This window comes from Carlito syrichta, unplaced genomic scaffold, assembly GCF_000164805.1.
Source record: "Carlito syrichta isolate Samal-C Ts95f unplaced genomic scaffold, Tarsius_syrichta-2.0.1 Scaffold307172, whole genome shotgun sequence".
NCBI classification, from domain to species: Eukaryota; Metazoa; Chordata; class Mammalia; order Primates; family Tarsiidae; genus Carlito; species Carlito syrichta.
This window is the reverse complement of record NW_007251268.1, coordinates 147853-168506: the sequence shown is the minus strand read 5'-3', so window position 1 is coordinate 168506 and position 20654 is coordinate 147853. Positions and strand designations below refer to the sequence as shown.

Here is a 20654-nt window from a genome sequence, read left to right as displayed (position 1 = left end):
AAAAAAAAAAAATATATATATATATATATATATATACACACACACATATATATCTGGAAATAGAGATATCTAGTGGCAAGGAATTGGTTAAATACTTTGTGATAAATCCTTACAATGCAATATTATACAATATTAAAATAATAGTTTTTAAATTTATTTAGTGAATGGGGAAATGCTTCCAATATGAATTTTTTTATATAATCAAGTATTTCTTATTATTACATTTTATCTGTTCTATTAACCTTTTAGTTAAACCTTTTATTATTCCAGCAGGTATTCGGTCCATACCTTACTTTTATATGACTCACAAGCTAAGAATGGTTTTTACATTTGTTTGTTTTGTTTTGTTTTTTGAGTTGTAGTCTCACTGTCGCCCAGACTGGAGTGCAGTGGCCACTCCTGGCCACCACAGCCTCGACCTGCTGGGCTCCGGCGATCCTTCCGCCTCAGCCTTCCAAGTAGCTGGAACTATAGGTGCGTGCTACCACGCCTGGCTAATTTTTTTTTATTTATTTATTGTAGAGATGAGGTCTCACCTGCCCAGGCGGGTCTCGAACCCGCGGGCTCAGGCAATCCACTCACCTCAGCCTCCCAAAGGCGTGGGATTACAGGCTGAGCCACTGAGCCCGGCTTGTTTTTTTTTTTTGAGTTGGAGTCTCACTCTGTTACCCAGATTGGAGTGCAGTGGCTGCTCCGGCCACCGCAGCCTCGACCTGCTGGGCTCCGGCAATCCTTCTGCCACAGCCTTCCAAGTAGCTGGAACTACAGGCGCGCGATACCACGCCCGGCTGATTTTTTATTTATTGTAGAGTTGAGGTCTCGCCAAGTTGCCCAGGCAGGTCTCAAACCCGCGGGCTCAGGCAATCCACTCACCTCGGTCTCCCAAAGCGCGAGATTACAGGCTGAGCCACCGAGCCCGACTGGTTTTTACATTTTTTAAGGACTGTAAAAAAGGTAAAGAATAATATGCAGTAGACAACATACATGGCACTCAAAGCCTAAAATCTTTATTATCTGCCTCCTTACAAAAGTTTTGCCTACCTTTGCCCTAGAGATTACAACATGTATTCTTATAATTTATTACAGCTTAAGTTAGATATTTTTACCACTTTACAACAATGCAAGAACCTATAACAGTTTATCCCGTTTAACTTCCCCCAGTCTTTATGCTATCATGGTCATATATTTCACTTTTTACTTATGTTGTAAATCCCAAAGTCTTTAGTATAATTGTTTTGAAATAGTCAGTTTTCATGTATATTTACATCTATTTACTCTTCATTCTCTCCTGCAGTTCTGTTCACTTTCCTTCAACCTGAAGAGCCCCCTTAGTATTTTATGCCTGTAGTGCAGGTCTTTCAGTAATGAATTCTTTCAGTTTTCATTTGTTTGTAAACATCTTTCTTTTTCTATTACTGGGTATAACCAAATTCTAGGTTTGCAATTATTTTTCTTTTAGTGCTATTAAAGAATCATTTCATTGCCTATGGTTTCCATAGTTTCCACTGAATATCCTATCAGTATTATTGTTTCTCCTTTGAAGATAAAATGTCTTTTTTCTGACTGTATTTAAGATTTTCTCTTTGTCTCTGATTTGCAGAAATTTGACTATGATGTTTTTAGTTGTAGTTTTTGTTTGTTTGTATTAATCCTGCTTGAATTTTTCTTCAATCTGTGGGTTTATGTTTTCATCGAATTTGAAAATTTTTCAGCCATTATTTCCTCAAATATTGCTTCTGTCACACTCTCTTTCTCCTCTCTTGGGACTCTAGTTACACATCAGTTAAGCCTATTGATGATGTCCCGCGTGTCTCATATTCTGTTCTGTTATTTTCCTTTGTCTGTTATCTGTGTGCTTTACTATGGATGTTTTCTTTTTTGTTATTTGTTTGTTTGTTTGTTTGTTTGTTTGTTTTGAGTTGGAGTTTCACTCCATCGCCCAGACTGGAGTGCAGTGTCATGCTGCTGGCCACCACAGCCTCGACCTGCTAGACTCCAGTGATCCTTCCGCCTCAGCCTTCCAAGTAGCTGAAACTACAGGCATGCGCTACCACGCCCAGCCAATTTTTTATTTATTGTGGAGACAAGGTCTTGCCAAGTTGCCCGGGTGGGTCTTGAACCCGTGGGCTCAGGCAATTCACTCACCTCAGCCTCCCAAAGCGCTGGGATTACAGGCTTAGCCACCGAGTCTGGCTACTATGGATGTTTTCTAATGACCTTTCTTCAATTTCATTAAACCTGTCTTCTGTTAAATCCAGTATTGTATTGTGCCATTTTAGAACTTCTGTTCTTTTTTCTAGATTCCACTTCTGTTTTATAATTCCCTTTTACCTATTTTGCCTATATTTTCCTCTTATTATCTTTAACATGCCAATCACAGTTTACTTAGACATCCTGGTCTACTTACTCTAATATCTGGATTGTGTCTAGGTCTGCTTCTGTTGACTGTTTTTTCTTTTTCTTTTTTTTGAGTTGGAGTCTCACTCGGTCACCCAGACTGGAGTGCAGTGGCCACTCCCGGCCACCGCAGCCTCGACCTGCTGGGCTCCGGCGATCCTTCCGCCTCAGCCTTCTGAGTAGCTGGAATTACAGGCATGCGCCACCACGCCCAGCTGATTTTTTGATTTATTGTAGAGATGAGGTCTCACTGCCCAGGCGGGTCTTGAACCCGCGGGCTCAGGCAATCCACTCACCTCAGCCTCCCAAAGGCGCGGGATTACAGGCTTAGCCACCGAGCCCGGCTGACTGTTTTTTCTTGATTATCAGTCACTTTTTTGCAATGCTTCCCATTGCTAGTACTTTTTTTTTTTTTTTTAATTGGGGTCTCACTCTGCTGCCCAAACTGGAGTGCAGTGGCCGCTCCTGGCCACCGCAGCCTCGACCTGCTGGGCTCCGGCAATCCTTCCACCTCACCCTTCCAAATAACTGGAACTACAGGTGTCCACTACCACGCCTGACTAATTTTTTGATTTATTGTAGAGATGAGGTCTCGCCAAGTTGCCCAGGTGGGTCTCAAACCCGGGGGCTCAGGCAATCCACTCACCTCAACCTCCTAAAGCATGGGATTATAGGCTGAGCCACCAAGCCTGGCTGCTAGTACTTTTTTATTGTAACAAAGAGATTGTAGATATGTTACACAGGTTCTGGATTATGTTTATGAAATGCTATGTGAAAGGGTAAACTGAGGCAAGGTCGGCTGGTACCATGGGAATAATGCAAGATTGCAACAGAGAAAGAAGTAAAGTTTATGCTGGGCATGATGGCTCACGCCTGTAATCCCAGCACTCTGGGTGGCAGAGGCAAGAGGATTACTTGAGGTCAGGGGTTAGAGACCAGCCTGGGCAATTTGACAAGACCTGATCTCTACAATAAATCAAAACATTAGCCAAGCATGGTGGTGCATGCCTGTAGTTCTAGCTTCTTAGAAGGCCGAGGTGGAAGATTGCCTGAGCCCAGTGAGTCAAGGCTGCAGTGGCCATAAGCAGGCCACTGCACTCCAACCTGGATGACACAGTGAGACTCTTACTCAAAAAAAAAAAAAAAAAACAGCTGGGCTCGGTGGATCAGCCTGTAATCCCGCACCTTTGGGAGGCTGAGGTGAGTGGATTGCCTGAGCCCGCGGGTTCGAGACCCGCCTGGGCAGGTGAGACCTCATCTCTACAATAAATCAAAAAATTAGCCAGGCGTGGTAGCATGTGTCTGTAATTCCGGCTACTCGGAAGGCTGAGGCAAAAGGATCACTGGAGCCCAGCAGGTCGAGGCTGCGGTGGCCGGGAGCGGCCACTGCACTCCAGTCTGGGCAACAGAGTGAGACCCCAACTCAAAAAAAAAAAAAGTAAAGTTTATTATCCACTTTCCACAGACAGGAAGGGGGCGGCAGTCAATAGGTGAATGTGGCCTTGAAGGGCTGAGTTCTATGTATATTTAAGGGTCCTTGGAACAAGGTAGGGTTTGAGCTTGAAGGGGTCTGGGCCAAAAGGAATAGCCAGAGCTGCCTTCTTTGATGTTGACAGCAGCCACATAAGTCTTGGATCTTGACATCACCAAGTACCAGCATCTTGTGGGCTGCAGGTCATCACAGATGACTGATAACAGTGTATCAATACCAATGCCTGGAAGAAAGACTGTTAGTAGGACTGGACATGCTTAAGAGGGTTTGAATAATCACCAAGTTCTAAGGCCTAATGCTGGGAAAACTGGTTCTGGGAAAGGTAATTTTTCTGCCAATGATTATAATAAGAATGTGCAAGCTGCTCAGCAAACTTGTCAGTGGTAAAGCTAAGTAAGATGGCTGCACTTAAACTAAGTTTATTCTGAGGTTTTGGGATTTCTTTCTTTTTTTTGAGTCAGAGGTTCACTCTGTTGCCCAGACTGGAGTGGTGCAGTGGCATGCTCACGGCCACCGCAGCCTCAACTTGCTGGGCTCAGGTGATCCTTCCGCCTTCACCCTCCAAGTAGCTAGAACCACAGACACATGCCACCTCACCTGGCTAATTTTTTGATTTTTTGTAGAGATGAGGTCTCACCAAGTTGCCCAGACTGATCTCAAACCCATGGGCTCAGGCAGTCCTCTCACGTCTGCCTCCCAAAGTGCTGGGATTACAGGTATGAGCCACCACACCCAGCCTTCTTCCTTTCACTGTGTTTTCTGCAGATTGCTAAATTGCTGACTCATCACCTTGGTCCTGTGAGGGATTGGTTTTAGGCTTTGTTAGAACACATCTACTTCAGTTTTATTCTTTCTCCAGTACTTGTTCTCCTTATTCCTAGAGCATGGCCTTTCTGGGATCTCAAACTGAAATGTCTGAAATCTCAGGGTGTTCACAAAACCCTCTCTACTTTGATTGGACTTAAACTTCAACCTCTGTCTTCCCAGAACTGTACAGCTCTGAAATCTCTGCTCAGGTCTCCAGCTTCCCAGAGTCTGGTCTCTGCCCAGTCAGTATCTTAGAGTCTCACCATATTTTCACACAACTATGAGTCAGTGGGGAATTTTGACAAAGATACAAAGGGAAGATGCCTCCTCTTTAGAATCCATCCCAAGTCCTGGCCTACAGCCCTGAACTCTAATGTCTGTCTCTTCTGCTTGGTCAGACTACTACTGTCTCCTTGGTCTCTTTCTCTACACCTTATTTTTTAAAATGCCCCCAGGGAGAAGGCCAAGGTGAATGTGGAGTCGCCGTGCTTCCCTTCCCTCATGATTTGTGGCTCTACACTGGTTCCTGGCCAATCTCTGCAAATGGTTTTATGTATTTCCAGCTTGTATAGTTATTTATGGTTAGAATAAGTCCAGCAACCTCACAATGTGAAACTAATAGAAAAGCAGTAGGGAAAAAACTTTGCTTATATTATGATCACTATTGAAAACTATAGCTATTGAATAGAAAAATGGTTGGAAACAATATGTCTAACTATTAAGTTGCTGGCCAGATTAGATGAGCTCAAAGCACTAAGGAGGAATTTATAACAATATCGGCTTTTGAGTGTTTCTTTCTAATTTCTCAGTACCTCCCTGCACTTGGCTACTCAAAGCGGGTCCATCTGATGAATCCTATGGTTCCAGGATTAACTGGAAGTAAAATGAGCTCTTCAGAAGAGGTAAGTTGCCAGCTGTGACGAGTACAGAAATCTTCAGCAAAATGAAGAAACCAAGTACTCAAAAGAAAAATTTGGCTAACTAGAATTCTCAAATATTTGAGTTATTAGGGGCCTTACATCATTCATTTAATTCAGTGGCTCTTGAATATTGAAGGACCCAGAAGCGCTTCTGATGAGATCCAATTATAATTTTAACAGTTTTTACTTTTACCAATAAAAAGACAAACAAAAGTGATTTCTTCATTCATAGAATGAAATTCAGCCTTATTAATGAGAGGGCCACAGTTGTACTCCATCAATTCACAGTTTTATTCTTAGGATGGTATTTAATATAACTAATACTATAAATATGATATTTTTTAACATTTAAGAGTCCTACTTAAGGAAAATACACTTTTGCTCTGTTCATTAAATAGAAGAACAGAGGAATAAGTGGAATCCAAAGATATGAAAAGTTAAGTTCTGGGTTCCCAAACATGGCTGATCTTCATAATCACTGGAGGAATTTTTTTTTTTTTTTTTTGAGTTGGAGGTTCACTCTGTCACCCAGACTAGAGTGCAGTGGCCGCTCCCAGCCACTGCAGCCTCAACCTGCTGGGCTCTGGCAATCCTTCTTCCACTTTAGCCTTCCAAGTAGCTGGAACTATAGGCGTGCGCTATCATACCTGGCTAATTTTTTTGATTTATTGTAGAGATGAGATCTCACCAAGTTGCCCAGGCAGGTCTCGAACCCGCAGGCTCAGGCAATTCACTCACCTCTGCCTCACAAGGCGCAGGATTACAGGCTGAGCCACCGAGCCTGGCTGGAAATTTTTTTTTTTAAAGTGTTGATTAGACGCTGTCCATAGAGAATCTGATAAAGTAGTTCTGGGAGGAACTCAGAAACCTGTATTTTCTTTCAAATCCTGTTAGGTGACTCAAGACTCACACATGGACACTCATCTAGTTCTTTAACTTTGACTTCTTGATTTCTCAAACTTCAATCAGAAATCGATGAATACATTTTAAAATTTTATTTTATATATTTTTAATATGCATGTTATACATATATATATTTACGGATAGAGTCTTGCTCTGTTGCCCAGGCTAGAATACAGTGGCACAATCACAGCTACCATAGACTCGACCTGCTGGGTTCAGGCATATCTTCTGCCTCAGTCTTCTGAGTAGCTGAGATTACAGATGTGTGACCACACCCAGCTAAATTTTTTTTTTTTTTTTTATTATAGAGATGGGGATCTCACCATGTTGCCCAGGCTGGTCTTGACTTCCTGGAAAGCAATCCTCTTTGTCTCCGCCTCTCAAATTACTGGGATTATAGGTGTGAGCCATTGCACCTGGCCACTTGGAGATTTTTTTTTTTTTTTGAGTTGGAGTCTCACTCTGTCGCCCAGACTGGAGTGCAGTGGCCGCTCCCGGCCACCGCAGCCTCGACTTGCTGTGCTCCGGGGATCCCTCCGCCTCAGCCTTCTGAGTAGCTGGAATTACAGGCGCGCGCTACCACGCCCGGCTGATTTTTTGATTTATTGTAGAGATGAGGTCTCGCTGCCCAGGCGGGTCTCGAACCCGCGGGCTCAGGCAATCCACTCACCTCAGCCTCCCAAAGGCGCGGGATTATAGGCTGAGCCACCGAGCCCGGCTTGGAGAACTTTTTTTTTGAGTTGGAGTCTCACTCTGTCACCAGGCTGGAGGGCAGTGGTATGCTTCTGACCACGGCAGCCTTGACCTGCTGGGCTCAGGCGATCCTTCCACTTCAGCCTTCCAAGTAGCTGAAACTACAGGCATGCGCCACCATGCCTGGCTAATTTTTTATTGTAGAGATGAGGTCTCGCCAAGTTGCCCAGGATGGTCTCGAATCTGCGGGTTCAGCTAGTCTTCTCACCTCGGTCTCCCAAAGTGCTGGGATTATAGGCGTGAGCCACTGCACCCGACCCTGGAGAACTTTTTAAAAATATAAATGCCAGCCGGGCTCGGTGGCTCAGCCTATAATCCCATGCCTTTAGGAGGCTGAGGTGAGTGGATTGCCTGAGCCCGCGGCTTCGAGACCCGCCTGGGCAGCGAGACCTCATCTCTACAATAAATCAAAAAAAAAAAAATCAGCCGGACGTGGTAGCACGCACCTGTAATTCTGGTTACTCGGAAGGCTGAGGCGGAAGGATCACCGGAGCCCAGCAGGTCAAGGCTGCGGTGGCCGGGAGCGGCCACTGCACTCCAGCCTGGGCGACAGAGTGAGACTCTAACTCAAAAAAAAAATATATATATATATATATATAAATGCCTGGCCTAACCCCAAGTGATTTTGATTCACTAGGTTTCGATAAAGCCCAATGATGTATATTTTTTAAATGAATCCCAAGTGACTCATGTATGGTCATATGTGGGCTAGAATTTGGTAACCACTAAACTCAAATGACCATGAACTCACTCCAAAATAAGAAACAAAGCCTATTATCCAAAAAGAAAAAATGTTCTAAATAATATATAATATCAGATGTTGGTGATTGCTGTAAAACAAGTATCCTCACACATTGCTGAAGGCAATCTCAATTACTATACCTTTCAGAAAACAATTTTGAATCTAACAGTTTTAGGTAGTTTAAGGAAATACATAAGTTCTAGAGATGGCAAGACCAGGAGTGATGGCTCAAGCATATAATCCCAGCACATTGGAAGGCTGAGGCAAGAGGATTGCCTGATCGCAGGGTTTCGAGATCAGCCTGGAGATCAGCCTGGGCAACTTAGCAAGACCTCATCTCTACAATAAATCAAGAAATTAGCCAAGCATGGTGGTACCTGCCTGTAGTTCCAGCTACTTGGAAGGTTGAGGCAGAAGGATCACTTGAGCCCAGCAGGTCGAGGCTGTAGTGGCCATGAGCGTGCCACAGTACTTCAGTATGGGTGACAGAGTGAGACTCTAATTCAAAAACAAAGAAAACAAAAAAATTCAAGAGATGGCAAAAAATCTCTGCAAAGATGTTCAATGTAGCATTATATATAATTTGTAAAAATTGGGATATAATCTAACAGTTCAGAAATTATTAAACTATGTTGCCCCTAATAATTGGGAATATAATGCAGCATAAAAATTATAACTGAAGACTAGGTAGCTATTCAGAAATACAAGACAAATATTTATTCTCTCTTTTTTTTTTGACTCAGAGTCTCGGTTGCCCAGGCTAGAGTACAGTGGCACACTCACAGCCACCACAGCGTCACTCTACTGGGCCCCAGTAATCCTTCCACCTCAGCCTTCCAAGTAACTGGAGCTATAGACATGTGCTACCATGCCTGGCTTATTTTTTTATTTATTGTTGAGAGACGAGGTCTCACCCAGTTGCCCAGACTGGTCTCGAACCCCTGGGCTCAGGCAATCCTCTCATCTCAGCCTCCCAAAGCGCTGGAATTACAGGCTTAATTCACCATGCCTGGCTTTTTTTTCTTTTTTTCTTTTTTCATGTTTGTTTTGTTTTTGTTTACTGGTAGATATGGAAGTCTTGCTGTGTTGCCGAGGCTGGTTTTGAACTCCTGGGCTCAAGCACTTCTCCTGCCTTGGCCTCCCAAAGTGCTGGAATTACAGGCATGAGCCACAGTACCCAACCCCAGACATTTATTCTCTAACTGCAAATTTTGTTTTTTGTTGTTTTTTTTTAGTCGGAGTTTCACTCTGTTGCCCAGGGTGAAGTGCAGTGGCACACTCACGGCCACTGCAGCCATGAACTGCCTGGCTCAGTCGATCCTTCCACCTGAGCCTTTCAAGTACCTGAAACCATAGGCACGCTCTCCCATGCCCAGCTAATTTTTTTTTATTTATTGTAGAGACACAGTCTCCCCAAGTTGCCCAGGCTGGTCTCTAACCCCTGGGTTCAGGCAGTCCTCTCACCTTGGACTCCCAGAGTGCTGGGATTACAGGTGTCAGCCACTATGCCCAGCCTCTAACTACAAATTTATAACAATTCTGCATGCTGTAGACAAAGCCTGGGTAGAGTACAAAAAACTAAAATAGTTTTATTTGTTGGGTGGCAGAATTGTTAGTGATTCTTCAACTGATTAATTCTGCTTTAGTTATGGCTATTTTAAATGTTAAAATTTTTGTAAAATAATTTATTTGGTTTTTGGGGGGGAAGTTATTTATCTTTTTTTTGAGTCAGAGTCTCACTCTGTCGCCCAGACTGGCGTACAGTGGCATGCTCACAGCCACCGCACCCTTGACCTGCTGGGCTCAGGCAATCCTTCCACCTCAACCTTCCAAGTAGCTGGAACTAAAGGCACATGCCACCACACCTGGCTAATTTTTTTGATTTATTGTAGAGATGAGTTCTTGTCAAGTTGAACCATTGGGCTCAGGCAATCTTCTCACCTCCGCCTCCCAAAGTGCTGGATTACAGGCATGAGCTACCGCGCCCGGCTAAGAATTTTTTTAAATATACAAATTAGTTGAGCATATTCTCATTTTCAACCACAAGAGGGCCTTTTCCCTTCCATGACTTCTAGGAGTCCAAGATTGATCTCCTTGATCGGAAGGAGGATGTAAAGAAAAAATTGAAGAAGGCCTTCTGTGAGCCAGGAAATGTGGAGAATAATGGGGTTCTGTCCTTCATCAAACATGTCCTCTTTCCCCTCAAGTCCGGTAAGACACTGTTTTCTTCTCAGAGGCCAGGCTAGAATAGCAAAACTCATACTGTGATCATACTTGTGATTTGTCACAGACTCTTCCTCCGGGGACTAACTGCCCTGATTCTCTGCTCTGATTTCTCATATATTCATGTATGGATTAGGTTAGGTTATATTAAGTTGTCCATATGTTCATTACTAGGCTAAGTTCTGGGAAGGGGATATTGGGGTAGGCAAGGGTGTTAGAAATGGGGGCTAAGGCAGACATGTTGACCTAAAGGAATACAACAAAATACATAAGCCACAGTCCTTCCCTCAAGGAGCTGGAATGTTAGCTGGGTAGACAATATTGCCACCCATCTAATTTAAAAACAGTAAAATGCCATATAATCAAGTTCAAAATATAGACAAAAACTATAAATAGTTATTCATTTGGGGTAGGACTACTGACTGCTGTTATCAATAAGTTTGTTGGCATGAATCTTTTTCTTATAGAGTTTGTGATCCTTCGAGATGAGAAATGGGGTGGAAACAAAACCTACACAGCTTACATGGACTTGGAAAAGGACTTTGCTGATGAGGTAATACTAGAGGAAAGCTAATCCCCACTGAACTCTGACAAACCTCTGCATCTTGGCCTAGCCAGGTTTTTGTTATGTGCCACAGGGTTCTGTCTTAGTGCTCTCCAGGGCTGTATATTTTGTTTTTTGTTTATTGGGGTTTTTTGAGTTAGAGTCTCCCTCTGTCACCCAGATTGCAAAGTAGCACGCTCCCAGCCACCGCAGCCTCGACCTGCTGGGCTCTGGCTGTCCTTCCGGAGACGAGGTCTCACCAAGTTCCTCGGGTGGGTCTTGAACCCACAGGCTCAGGCAGTCTACTCGCCTCAGCCTCCCAAAGTGCTGGGATTACCAGCCGAGCTGCAGCCGGCCTTGTATATTTTGTTTATGGCTCAAAATGAGGACTCAAGTGCTTCAACAATTAGGTGGGCAAAAGGTGCAAAGCCAATGTATTGATATCCTAATCACTCTCCAAAAGGCTTGACAGACTGGAATAAAGAACTAACCCAAGAAGATAAAGTATTTCAGGGAAAGGTACAAAAATGGGATTCAAAAAAGAGAGACAACTATAAAAGAACAGAATAGATGTGCCTATGTAGTGGGAACTGTGCTAGGGACTGGCATTACAAAGGGGATGAAATCCTCATGAAGCTGTGTAGGAAAGGCAGACATGTGAACATGTCAGTGACCGTGTCACTACACAATGAAAAGATAAATAAATAGGAAGTGATTGACTGTCCAGAAAAGCCTGTGGGAGACAATAGCCAAGCAGTATCTTGCTTGAGGAATAGAAGTTCATGAGGAAATCTGTGAGGCAATTGAAGACAGCTGGGAGCAGTGGCTCACACCCGTAATTCCAGCATTTTGGGAGGTGGAGGCGAGAGAATTGCCTGAGTCCTGGGGTTCGAGACCAGCCTGGGCAACTTGGTGAAACCTTGTCTCTACAGTAAATCAAAAAATTAGCTGGGTGTGGTAGTGCGAGCCTGTAGTTTCAGCTACTTGGAAAGCTGAGGCGGAAAGATCACCTGAGCCCAGCAAGTCAAGGCTGTGATGGCCATGAGTGTGCCACTGCACTCCAGCCTGGGTGACAGATTGAGACTCCACCTCAAAAACAAAAAAATAAATAAATAGTATGAAGACATGAAAAGATGAAACAGCATGATATATGAGGAATCACAAGTGTTTGGGTCTGACTAGAGTCTAGCAGGTAAGGTGGGGCATTGTGGGAAAGGTATGCAGGGCCAGGTCACAAAGAGAAGGCATAATAATAGTGTGTATAGGGAATGGTATGGGGAGTTAATTGACTCTGAATCTCTGAATTCAGACTGAAGCAGGAAATTGATGGAGCTATGTATTAGAAATGTTAATGAAATCTTAGACTAAGTCATCAGAAATGTAGAGTCCAGAATCAGAAGGTGACAGGCACTGTGTTGTTTTCTTTCTTCTTTTCTTTTCTTTTTTTTTTTGACTCAGGATCTCACTCTGTTGCCAAGGCTAGAGGGCAGTGGCACAATCACAGCTCATTCCAGCTTTGAATTCTTGGGTTCAGGCACTCCTTCCACCTCAGTCTCCATGGGACTACAGGTGATGCCACCACGCCTGGCTCATTTTTGTATGTTTTAAAGAGTTGAGATTTTGCTATATTACCCAGGCTGGTCTCAAACTCCTAGGCAGACATGAGCCACCGCGCCCAGCCAGTGCTCTCTGTTATTCTGAGCGCACTAGGGTTGCGTATTCAGCCCTGTACTTGAATTTTTTTTTTTTTTGTTTTTTGTTTTTTTTTGAGTTGGAGTCTCACTCGGTCGCCCAGACTGGAATGCAGTGGCCGCTCCCGGCCACCGCAGCCTCGACCTGCTGGGCTCCAGTGATCCTTCTGCCTCAGCCTTCTGAGTAGCCGGAATTACAGGCGCGCGCTACCACGCCCAGCTGATTTTTTGATTTATTGTAGAGATGAGGTCTCGCTACCCAGGCAGGTCTCGAACCCGCGGGCTCAGGCAATCCACTCACCTCAGCCTCCCAAAGGCGCGGGATTACAGGCTGAGCCACCGAGCCCGGCTCCTGGACTTGAATTTTAAGGGTTTATTTGACAACCTGGGACATGTTGGTTGGGGAAGGAGGGATGTCATGACACAGAACAGACTCAAAATATGTCACAAAAGGGAACATTGAAAAATCCAGTGATGTTTAGTGGGAAGCAAGTATGTATTCAGTCATCCTCAAATATGAGAAGGACTCTTATGGGGAAGAGGCTGGGTTTGGGAGGTTTTTTGTTTTGTTTTGTTTTTCTTAAGAGAGGTCTTACTCTGTTGCCCTACACTGGAGTGCAGTTGGGATATGATAGCTCACTGAAGCCTTGAACTTCTGGGCTCTAGTGATCCTCCTGCCTTGGCCTCCCAAAGTCCTGGGAACGTAACTGTGAGTCACCATGACCAACCCTGAGTTAGATTTCTTCTTGTGGGACCCGAAGGCTAAAGCAGGACTGTGGGTAGGGACCACAGGGAGGCATGTTTAGGCTCAGCATCAGGATAAACTCTCTAATAACCCCAACCATTTGGCAATGGGCAGGGCTGCCTCACTTGATAGGAGGTGTTCAGGCAGAGGCTAGAGGACCCCTTGGGGCAAGGTTATATGCAGATGGTTTGAGCAGCAAATGGAGGGGAATATTCAGTGACTGCTGAGGTCTGAAGACACTTAAGGCCTGTTTGGGGATATTTTATAGCTGTTGCTCAGAAACCCTTCTCTCTGCCATCTGAGGCAGGCTACAGAACCCATATTGTATTCCTTGACCTCATAAACAGTCCTTTGTGGGAATAATGAGAAGGAATAGATGAAATACCTGAGGAAAAATGTTTGCAGCCATGTTATTCTATATAACTCTCTGTGGTGTTGGATACATTCTATCTACCATGACTGATACGGAAACCACTAGCCACATGTGGCTATTGCAACTGAAGAACTGAATTTTAATTTACATTTAAGTACCCATACAAGATTGGTGGCTTCCATATTGGGCAGCATTAGGCCTAGAGCTTTTATTAAAAATTAAATATTCCCAAGGAACTGAAGAAATAGCATGAGAACAAAATGTTGCCATTGCTGTATTACACATATTTATACCTAAGGGATAAGAATATCCCCTCAGAATATCTAAAATATTCTTTCAGGCCACATTTGGGATATTAAAAAAGTAGTTACAGGACACAAGGAGAAAAACTGGATTACTGAACCATTACCATGTACCAACACTACTGTATTTTCTCCCACATTAAACAATTTAATCCTCATTCTGACTCTGTGAGATATAGTTATTGTTATCCTCATTTAATAAGCAAGGAAGCCAAAGCTTAGGGAAGTGCCTAACCAAAGCCCTTCTTTCTTCTCTCAGCTCATTCCCTCAGCCCCTCAGGTTGCTCATGTGAATGTTTTTCTTCCTGTAAATTGCACTTGGTTTATGCCACTACTTTAAGCATAAATAGGCGGACTGGAAGAATTTGATTAATAAATGCATTCAGCCCTTAAACACCCTCAAGTTTGGGTGGAATTTAGAGTCAGAAGACCTGGATTTCAGACAGGTTAGTTAACCTTTCTGAATCTATTTTCTCTTCTCTGCTTTAGCTGCCTAACAAGATGGTCATGAGGATCAAATAAGACAATGCTGGGAAAAAAACTCCCTGCATCCTGTCTGTACATTCTTAGACTTAAGTGTCCTGTGCCCTGTTTCAGACCTCATTTCACCAGGTCTTGTTCACTTCTGCAGGTTGTACACCCTGGAGACCTAAAAAATTCTGTTGAAGTCGCCCTGAACAAGTTGCTGGATCCCATCCGGGAAAAGTTTAATACTCCTGCACTAAAGAAACTGACCAGTGCTGCCTACCCGGATCCCTCAAAGCAGAGTAAGGCCAGCCCGGGAGGGGGTTGACATCAGTGAGAGAGCGAGCCTGTCAAATGTCTGTCTTAAATTGAGGACCCAAGAACCCGGGGGTCTGAAGTACAGGAATGTCATATCCTACTAACTCCTAAAATGGAACTTGAGTCATCTTGATTTGGGTTTGGTTGACACCAGGAAGTGGTTACATCCTGCTGTACTGACACTGCTGAGAGATGCCAGTGTGAGTCATGTACTTTGATCCTTCTTCTGTGTTCACTAAGTCTGCCTGTTCATTAAGGGGAATGGTTATACCCAGTTGGTACATAGAATACGAAGGTTTATTATACAGCTGCTCAGGTAGGGCCTGCAGAGCTTCTTAGAGAAGCTCATCTTCCAAGTCTTCTAGTTCCTTTCTGTGTGCTTCTGACTGGCTTTTAGTTGGCCATCCTCTTATCCATGATGCTGAGATATTGGCATTGATCTGTGTGAGTCTCCCAGAAAAGACTTAAATTCTATATGGAATGCGTGAGTGGAAACACCTACAGGTGGCATAGCTACTGCTATTCCCTTCCCCCAGCAAAATAACTGGTGGAGAGAATGGATGAAACTGATATGTAAGTTCTGCAAGGTTGCCAGCCCTATAATAAAGAAGGTATCACTCAGTGGGTAGAGTCTGGGGATTCCACGCCAAGTCCTGCCTAATCGCAACATTCACTTGGTGGGATCAGCAGCTGACCTGCCGTGAGGAAGGACAAGAGTCCTATCTATGTGATTCTTCTCATTCCAGAGCCAGTGGCCAAAGGCCCTGCTAAGAATTCAGAACCAGAGGAGATCATCCCATCCCGGCTGGATATCCGTGTGGGGAAAATCATCAGTGTGGAGAAGGTACTCATTTTTCACCACATCCCAGAGAGACAGATGGGGTCAGGTTTGTCTGTTTCCATCTGGAGGAAACCTGGCCATGCGATAGGAAGTAACATCCCTGAGATCATATTGCAAGTCAGAACCCAGGTGTCTAATTCCAGGCATCAGGCTTTCCGTAGCAGTTGTTGCCTTTGGACATTATGCAACCAAACACAGCCAGGAATTTGCAATGGGGAGCAGATATTAGTCAGAGGGAACTCCTTGTATATCTGTTAAGTCTTGGTCTCTAACCCTTGCCTGGACTAGCTACAGTCCTTATGTTAGATCGGTCACTTTGTCCCTTTTAGAATGTAGTAGAGGGAGGAAAACTTCCTTTTTCCCAAAGACAGAAGATTATGTACCCAGTGGCTTGGGACCATTGTTCTGGGCTTTTGTCTCCCCTAGGCATTGATTTGCTTTTCATTATATACACCCAACCACCAAAATGACCTTGAGAGAGCTCTTGATGCCCCCGTGTCAAACAGTGAGGCCGGCAATTATCCCCCTCTCATCTCCCAGCCCACCTAGAACCGATCTGGTGCAGCATGTGCACCATGATGGCGGCCACCTAGACAGTCCAGGCCATTTACTGTTAGGAATTCTTCCGCTTCTTACATAACTTGTAGGTTTATTTTACTCAGATCTAACCTCAGTTGAGAGTAGAATATACCTTCAAGGCCCATTCTCTCATCTGCTGTCTGGGACCTGGAAAGAGTTAGCTCTGGGAGAGCCCTTGGGGGTGCTCTGTAGGAAATGAATGCCCATCTCTGAAGCCCAAGAGTTCACCAGGCTTCTGATCTACTCCATTGTGATACTTTCCTGCCTGGCATTTCTTGCTGGCAGCACCCAGATGCAGACAGCCTGTATGTGGAGAAGATTGACGTGGGAGAAGCTGAGCCACGGACTGTGGTGAGCGGCCTGGTACAGTTTGTGCCCAAGGAGGAACTGCAAGGCAGGCTGGGAGTGGTGCTGTGCAACCTGAAACCCCAGAAGATGAGAGGAGTCGAGTCCCAAGGCATGCTTCTGTGTGCTTCTATGTGAGTGTGGACTTGTGATGCGGCGCAGGACCTGGGGAGGCCAAAAAGAGTGGGGAATTAGCTCAGATGATACCCTTCCCCGTGCCAGGTGGAAGCACTGAGAACAAGTACCTCTTCAGATGATGCGTGCAGGAGTTGCTGTATAAGTACTGTGAATGAAGCATGTTACCTATAGTTAATTTTGTTAGAATCTAAACAGAGGGTTCAAAGCAGTGTGTTCATGCCCAAGTCTCACTACTAACAGCTAGGATTCAAACCCAGTTCTGATTGGCTATAAAGCCCTTGCTGTGTTCTTTCATACTTCTTCCCCGGAAACCCAGATTTTGGCATCTCTCCTGGCATAGAATTTTGGTGTAGTGCTGGTTAATCTAACCCTGGTGAAATCCAGAGGTGTAGTAAAATAATGAGGACCTGCTAGGGCTCTGGTACTGAGGATGTCCTAAATCCCACCAAGAGCTGGGTGCGGTGGCTCACGCCTGTAATCCCAGCACTTTGGGAGGCAGAGGTGAGTGGATTGCCTGAGCTCAGGGGTTCGAGACCCACCTGGGCAACTTGGTGAGACCTCATCTCTACAATAAATCAAAATGAGCCGGACATAGTAGCGCGCGCCTGTAGTTCCAGCTACTTGTAAGGCAGAGACAGAAGGATTGCCGGAGCCCAGCAGGTCGAGGCTGCGGTGGCTGGGTGCAGCCACTGCACTCCAGTCTGGGTGACAGAGGGAGACTCCAACTCAAAGAAAAAGAAAAGAAAATCCCATCAGGGCATCTATGTAAAGGCCCAGGTTGCTTTAGCCTCCACAGCCGTTGGAAGCCATCCATAGCTTCACCCTTTCTTTGCCTTGTGTGTCTTCCCAGAGAAGGGACAAGCCGCCAGGTTGAACCTCTGGACCCTCCTGCAGGCTCTGCTCCCGGTGAGCGAGTGTTTGTGAAAGGCTATGAGAAGGGCCAGCCAGATGAGGAGCTCAAGCCCAAGAAGAAAGTCTTTGAGAAGCTGCAGGTAAAAAGCTGCCGTATTCCCCCTCCTTGGCTGAGCTGCCCAGACTGTCCCCAGAGTGCTGTTACTGAATCCACAGCTTCCCCTTTTCCACTTGGGAATTTCTGCATCTGAGCCCTTATTTTCCTTCTTCATTCCAGACTTTTCTAAATTTGAGGTGTCTGAGGAGTGTGGGTTCTTAGAAGGACCTCACATTTACTGAGCCATGGACAGACTGTCTGAGGCCCTGTGTGAGGGACTTCACGTTTTCTCATTTTACCTTCAACCTGTGATAGGAGGGGATTATCCCCATTTTACCTTCAACCTGTGATAGGAGGGGATTATCCCCATTTTACCTGGCTGTTTACCTGACAGGGCCACACAGGGTCACCGGAAATGATGGAACCATGATTAAAACCCTTCCAGGGTCCCTCCTGCTCACCTTGAACTTAGAGCACTCATTGTTTCCTTGTCTTCTGGACACTGATTCACACTTGCCTGCCCCAGTGATCCCTGCACTCATTCTCTCATTCATTCGACAAGCGTCAAGTCTAAGACTGGGCATGGTGGCTTATGCCTATAATCCCAGCACTCTGAGAGGCCAAGCTGGGAGGATTGCTTGAGCCCAAGAGTTATCAGCCTGGGCAATATAGCAAGACCCCATCTCTTAAAATATCAAGGCCATGATACATGTGTCAGGCACTGTTCTAGGTGTCTGGGCTATGTCCATGAGCAAAGCAGCAAAAACAGGCTCTCATGGAACTAGCAGTTGTCATGTGTGACTTTTTCTAATTAATATACTTTGTTTCATCAGTTTGACAGAGTGTCCCTGGAGGGCACCGAGTGTGCTTTCTATCTCTCTCCAACTTCCTACAGGAGGCAAATGGCTTGACCCATTCCCTCCTTTTCTGGTTTTCTAGACTGACCTTGTAAATCACTTATTTTTTCTGGCTATAAAATAAATTTTCATAGTAGAAAATGAGGCCAGGCGTGGTGACTCAGCCTGTAATCCTAGCACTTTGGAAGGCTGAGGAGAGAGGATTGCCTGAGCCCAGGGGTTTGAGACCAGCCTGGGCAACTTGGTGAGACCTCGTCTCTACAACATATCAAAAAATAAGCCAGGCATGGTGGCACACGCCTGTAGTTCCAGCTACTTGGAACGCTGAGGCAGAAGGATCGCCTGAGCCCAACAGGTCGAGGCTGCGGTGGCTGTGAGCATGCCACTGCACTCCAGCCTGGGTGACAGAGTGAGATGCCAACTCAAAAAAAAAAAATTTAAGAAAATATCTAAAATATTTGGAGGAAATGCAGAAAATAAAAAGATCCCTAGTCCTGCCGAGATACTAAAAAATATCACTAGTGATTATTTCCTTCTGGTCTTTAGCTATGCATAGAAAGATAAAGATAATATATTTACAATTTGGCTCATACGAAATGCTTTTTAAATTTAACTTTATGCTTGAAAATATTCCCATCTTCATAAATATTGAGGGGGGATCACATTGTATAGTATTCTATAATTATCATAATTTAACTAAAACTTTATGAGACTTGAGGTTATTTTCAGTTTTTCACTATCAGAATGATGTGATGGATATCTTGGTACATAAGTCTTTGCACTTGCTTGTAATTTTTTTTTTTTTTTTTTTTTGAGTTGGAGTCTTACTCTGTCGCCCAGGCTGGAGTGCAGTCGCACACTCACGGCCACCCCAGCGTCAGCCTGCTGGACTCTCGTGATCCTTCCACCTCAGCCTTCCAAGTAGCCGGAACAACATGCACACACTACCATGCCCAGCTAATTTCTGGTTTTTTGTAGAGATAAGATCTCACCAGGTTGCCGGGGGCTGGTCTCGAACCCACAGGCACAGGCAGTCCACTCACCGCAGCCTTCCAAAGTGCTGAGATTATAGGCTGAGCCACCAAGCCCAGCCAAAAGCTTTTGACAAACTGATCTCTTAGGAAAGCTGAGCCATCTTACACTACTGGGGTGGTATAAAAGAGTTTTCTTGCTGTCGCCACTACTGTTGTTAATATCTCTTTTGTATGTCTATCTTGTCCAGGCTGACTTTAAAATTTCTGAGGAGTACATTGCACAGTGGAAGCAAAGCAACTTCATGACCAAGCTGGGGTCCATCTCCTGTAAATCGCTGAAAGGAGGGAACATTAGCTAGCCAATCTGGCATGTTCCTCCCTTCTCCCACCATCCTGAATCATCTGCGGATGTCTTAATTTGCTCCATCCATCACCTTGTTATCCATCTCCCAGGACACTAAAGCGGCAGGTCAATACTTATTAAATACAGAACTCAGTAAGGGGCAGCTTGCCCTCCCAGAATCTGGGATCATCCAGTCTGGCTGCAATGAGAGTCTGAACCCCGCCGGGGAATAAGGAGGGCTGGGCAGCAGCAGGGAGTCTAGCCCTCCCTTTTTTCCCTTGGCAACTGACTTGAGAAATCTGGTTTCAATATAACTCATAGAGGTTAATGCCACAATCCTTGTAATTGGAAAAATATTGGTTTCCAGATTTTCTTGGAGTTATCCCAGCAGCTGTGCCTCTAGCTGGGATTCTAGTACCTGAACTGGACTAATTACAGCTTCTCCTCAGCCGGAAATTGTGGGATTTGAATAGGAAAGGGAAGGGGAAACAGAGAACCTAGTGGTCTGCCAAGTGGTTGGCAGCTTTCCCAATGTCTGCCTACCCTGAGGCTTGGAACTAGGGGGCAGGGTCTGTCCCAGGATTTCTGGAATTTCTCTTGATCCAGCTAGGTTGGAACACTCCCTAAACCAGCTATGTTGTTAGATGAGGGGTAGAAGGGATGGCACAGAGTGGTTCTTTCTTCAGAAAAGGCGGGGACTTCTCCATAAGGCATCTCAATCATCACTGTCATAAATTCAAATAAAATGTTAGAACAAGGGTGTCTGGATGGGACCTGTCTGTGAGCCGGACCATCTCAGGAGAAAGCACAAGTGTGGAGCAGCTGCTAGTCCCTCTCCCAGCCTGGGGTTGCCTGTACCTTGGACTTCTGACCTTGTAATGGGGGCAGGGTGGATAGAATGGATGATAGACACCTTGACTTCCCCTTTGGCAGTGCTAAGCAGAAGAGGCCTG

At 44.9% G+C, this 20654-nt stretch overlaps 1 protein-coding gene across 1 annotated transcript in view; it reads left to right on the top strand.

The window, feature by feature from the left end:
- YARS (tyrosyl-tRNA synthetase) overlaps nt 1–20461 on the top strand; it is a 35701-nt gene extending 15240 nt beyond the window's left edge. The window contains exons 6-13 of the mRNA XM_008063984.2: nt 5506–5598; nt 10090–10225; nt 10705–10790; nt 14524–14659; nt 15422–15519; nt 16381–16574; nt 17429–17570; nt 19607–20461. Of these exons, the coding sequence (XP_008062175.1) occupies nt 5506–5598; nt 10090–10225; nt 10705–10790; nt 14524–14659; nt 15422–15519; nt 16381–16574; nt 17429–17570; nt 19607–19717 (996 nt within the window). The 3' untranslated portion in view covers nt 19718–20461. The remainder of the gene's footprint in view (nt 1–5505; nt 5599–10089; nt 10226–10704; nt 10791–14523; nt 14660–15421; nt 15520–16380; nt 16575–17428; nt 17571–19606) is intronic.
- Nucleotides 20462–20654: the final 193 nt, after the last annotated feature.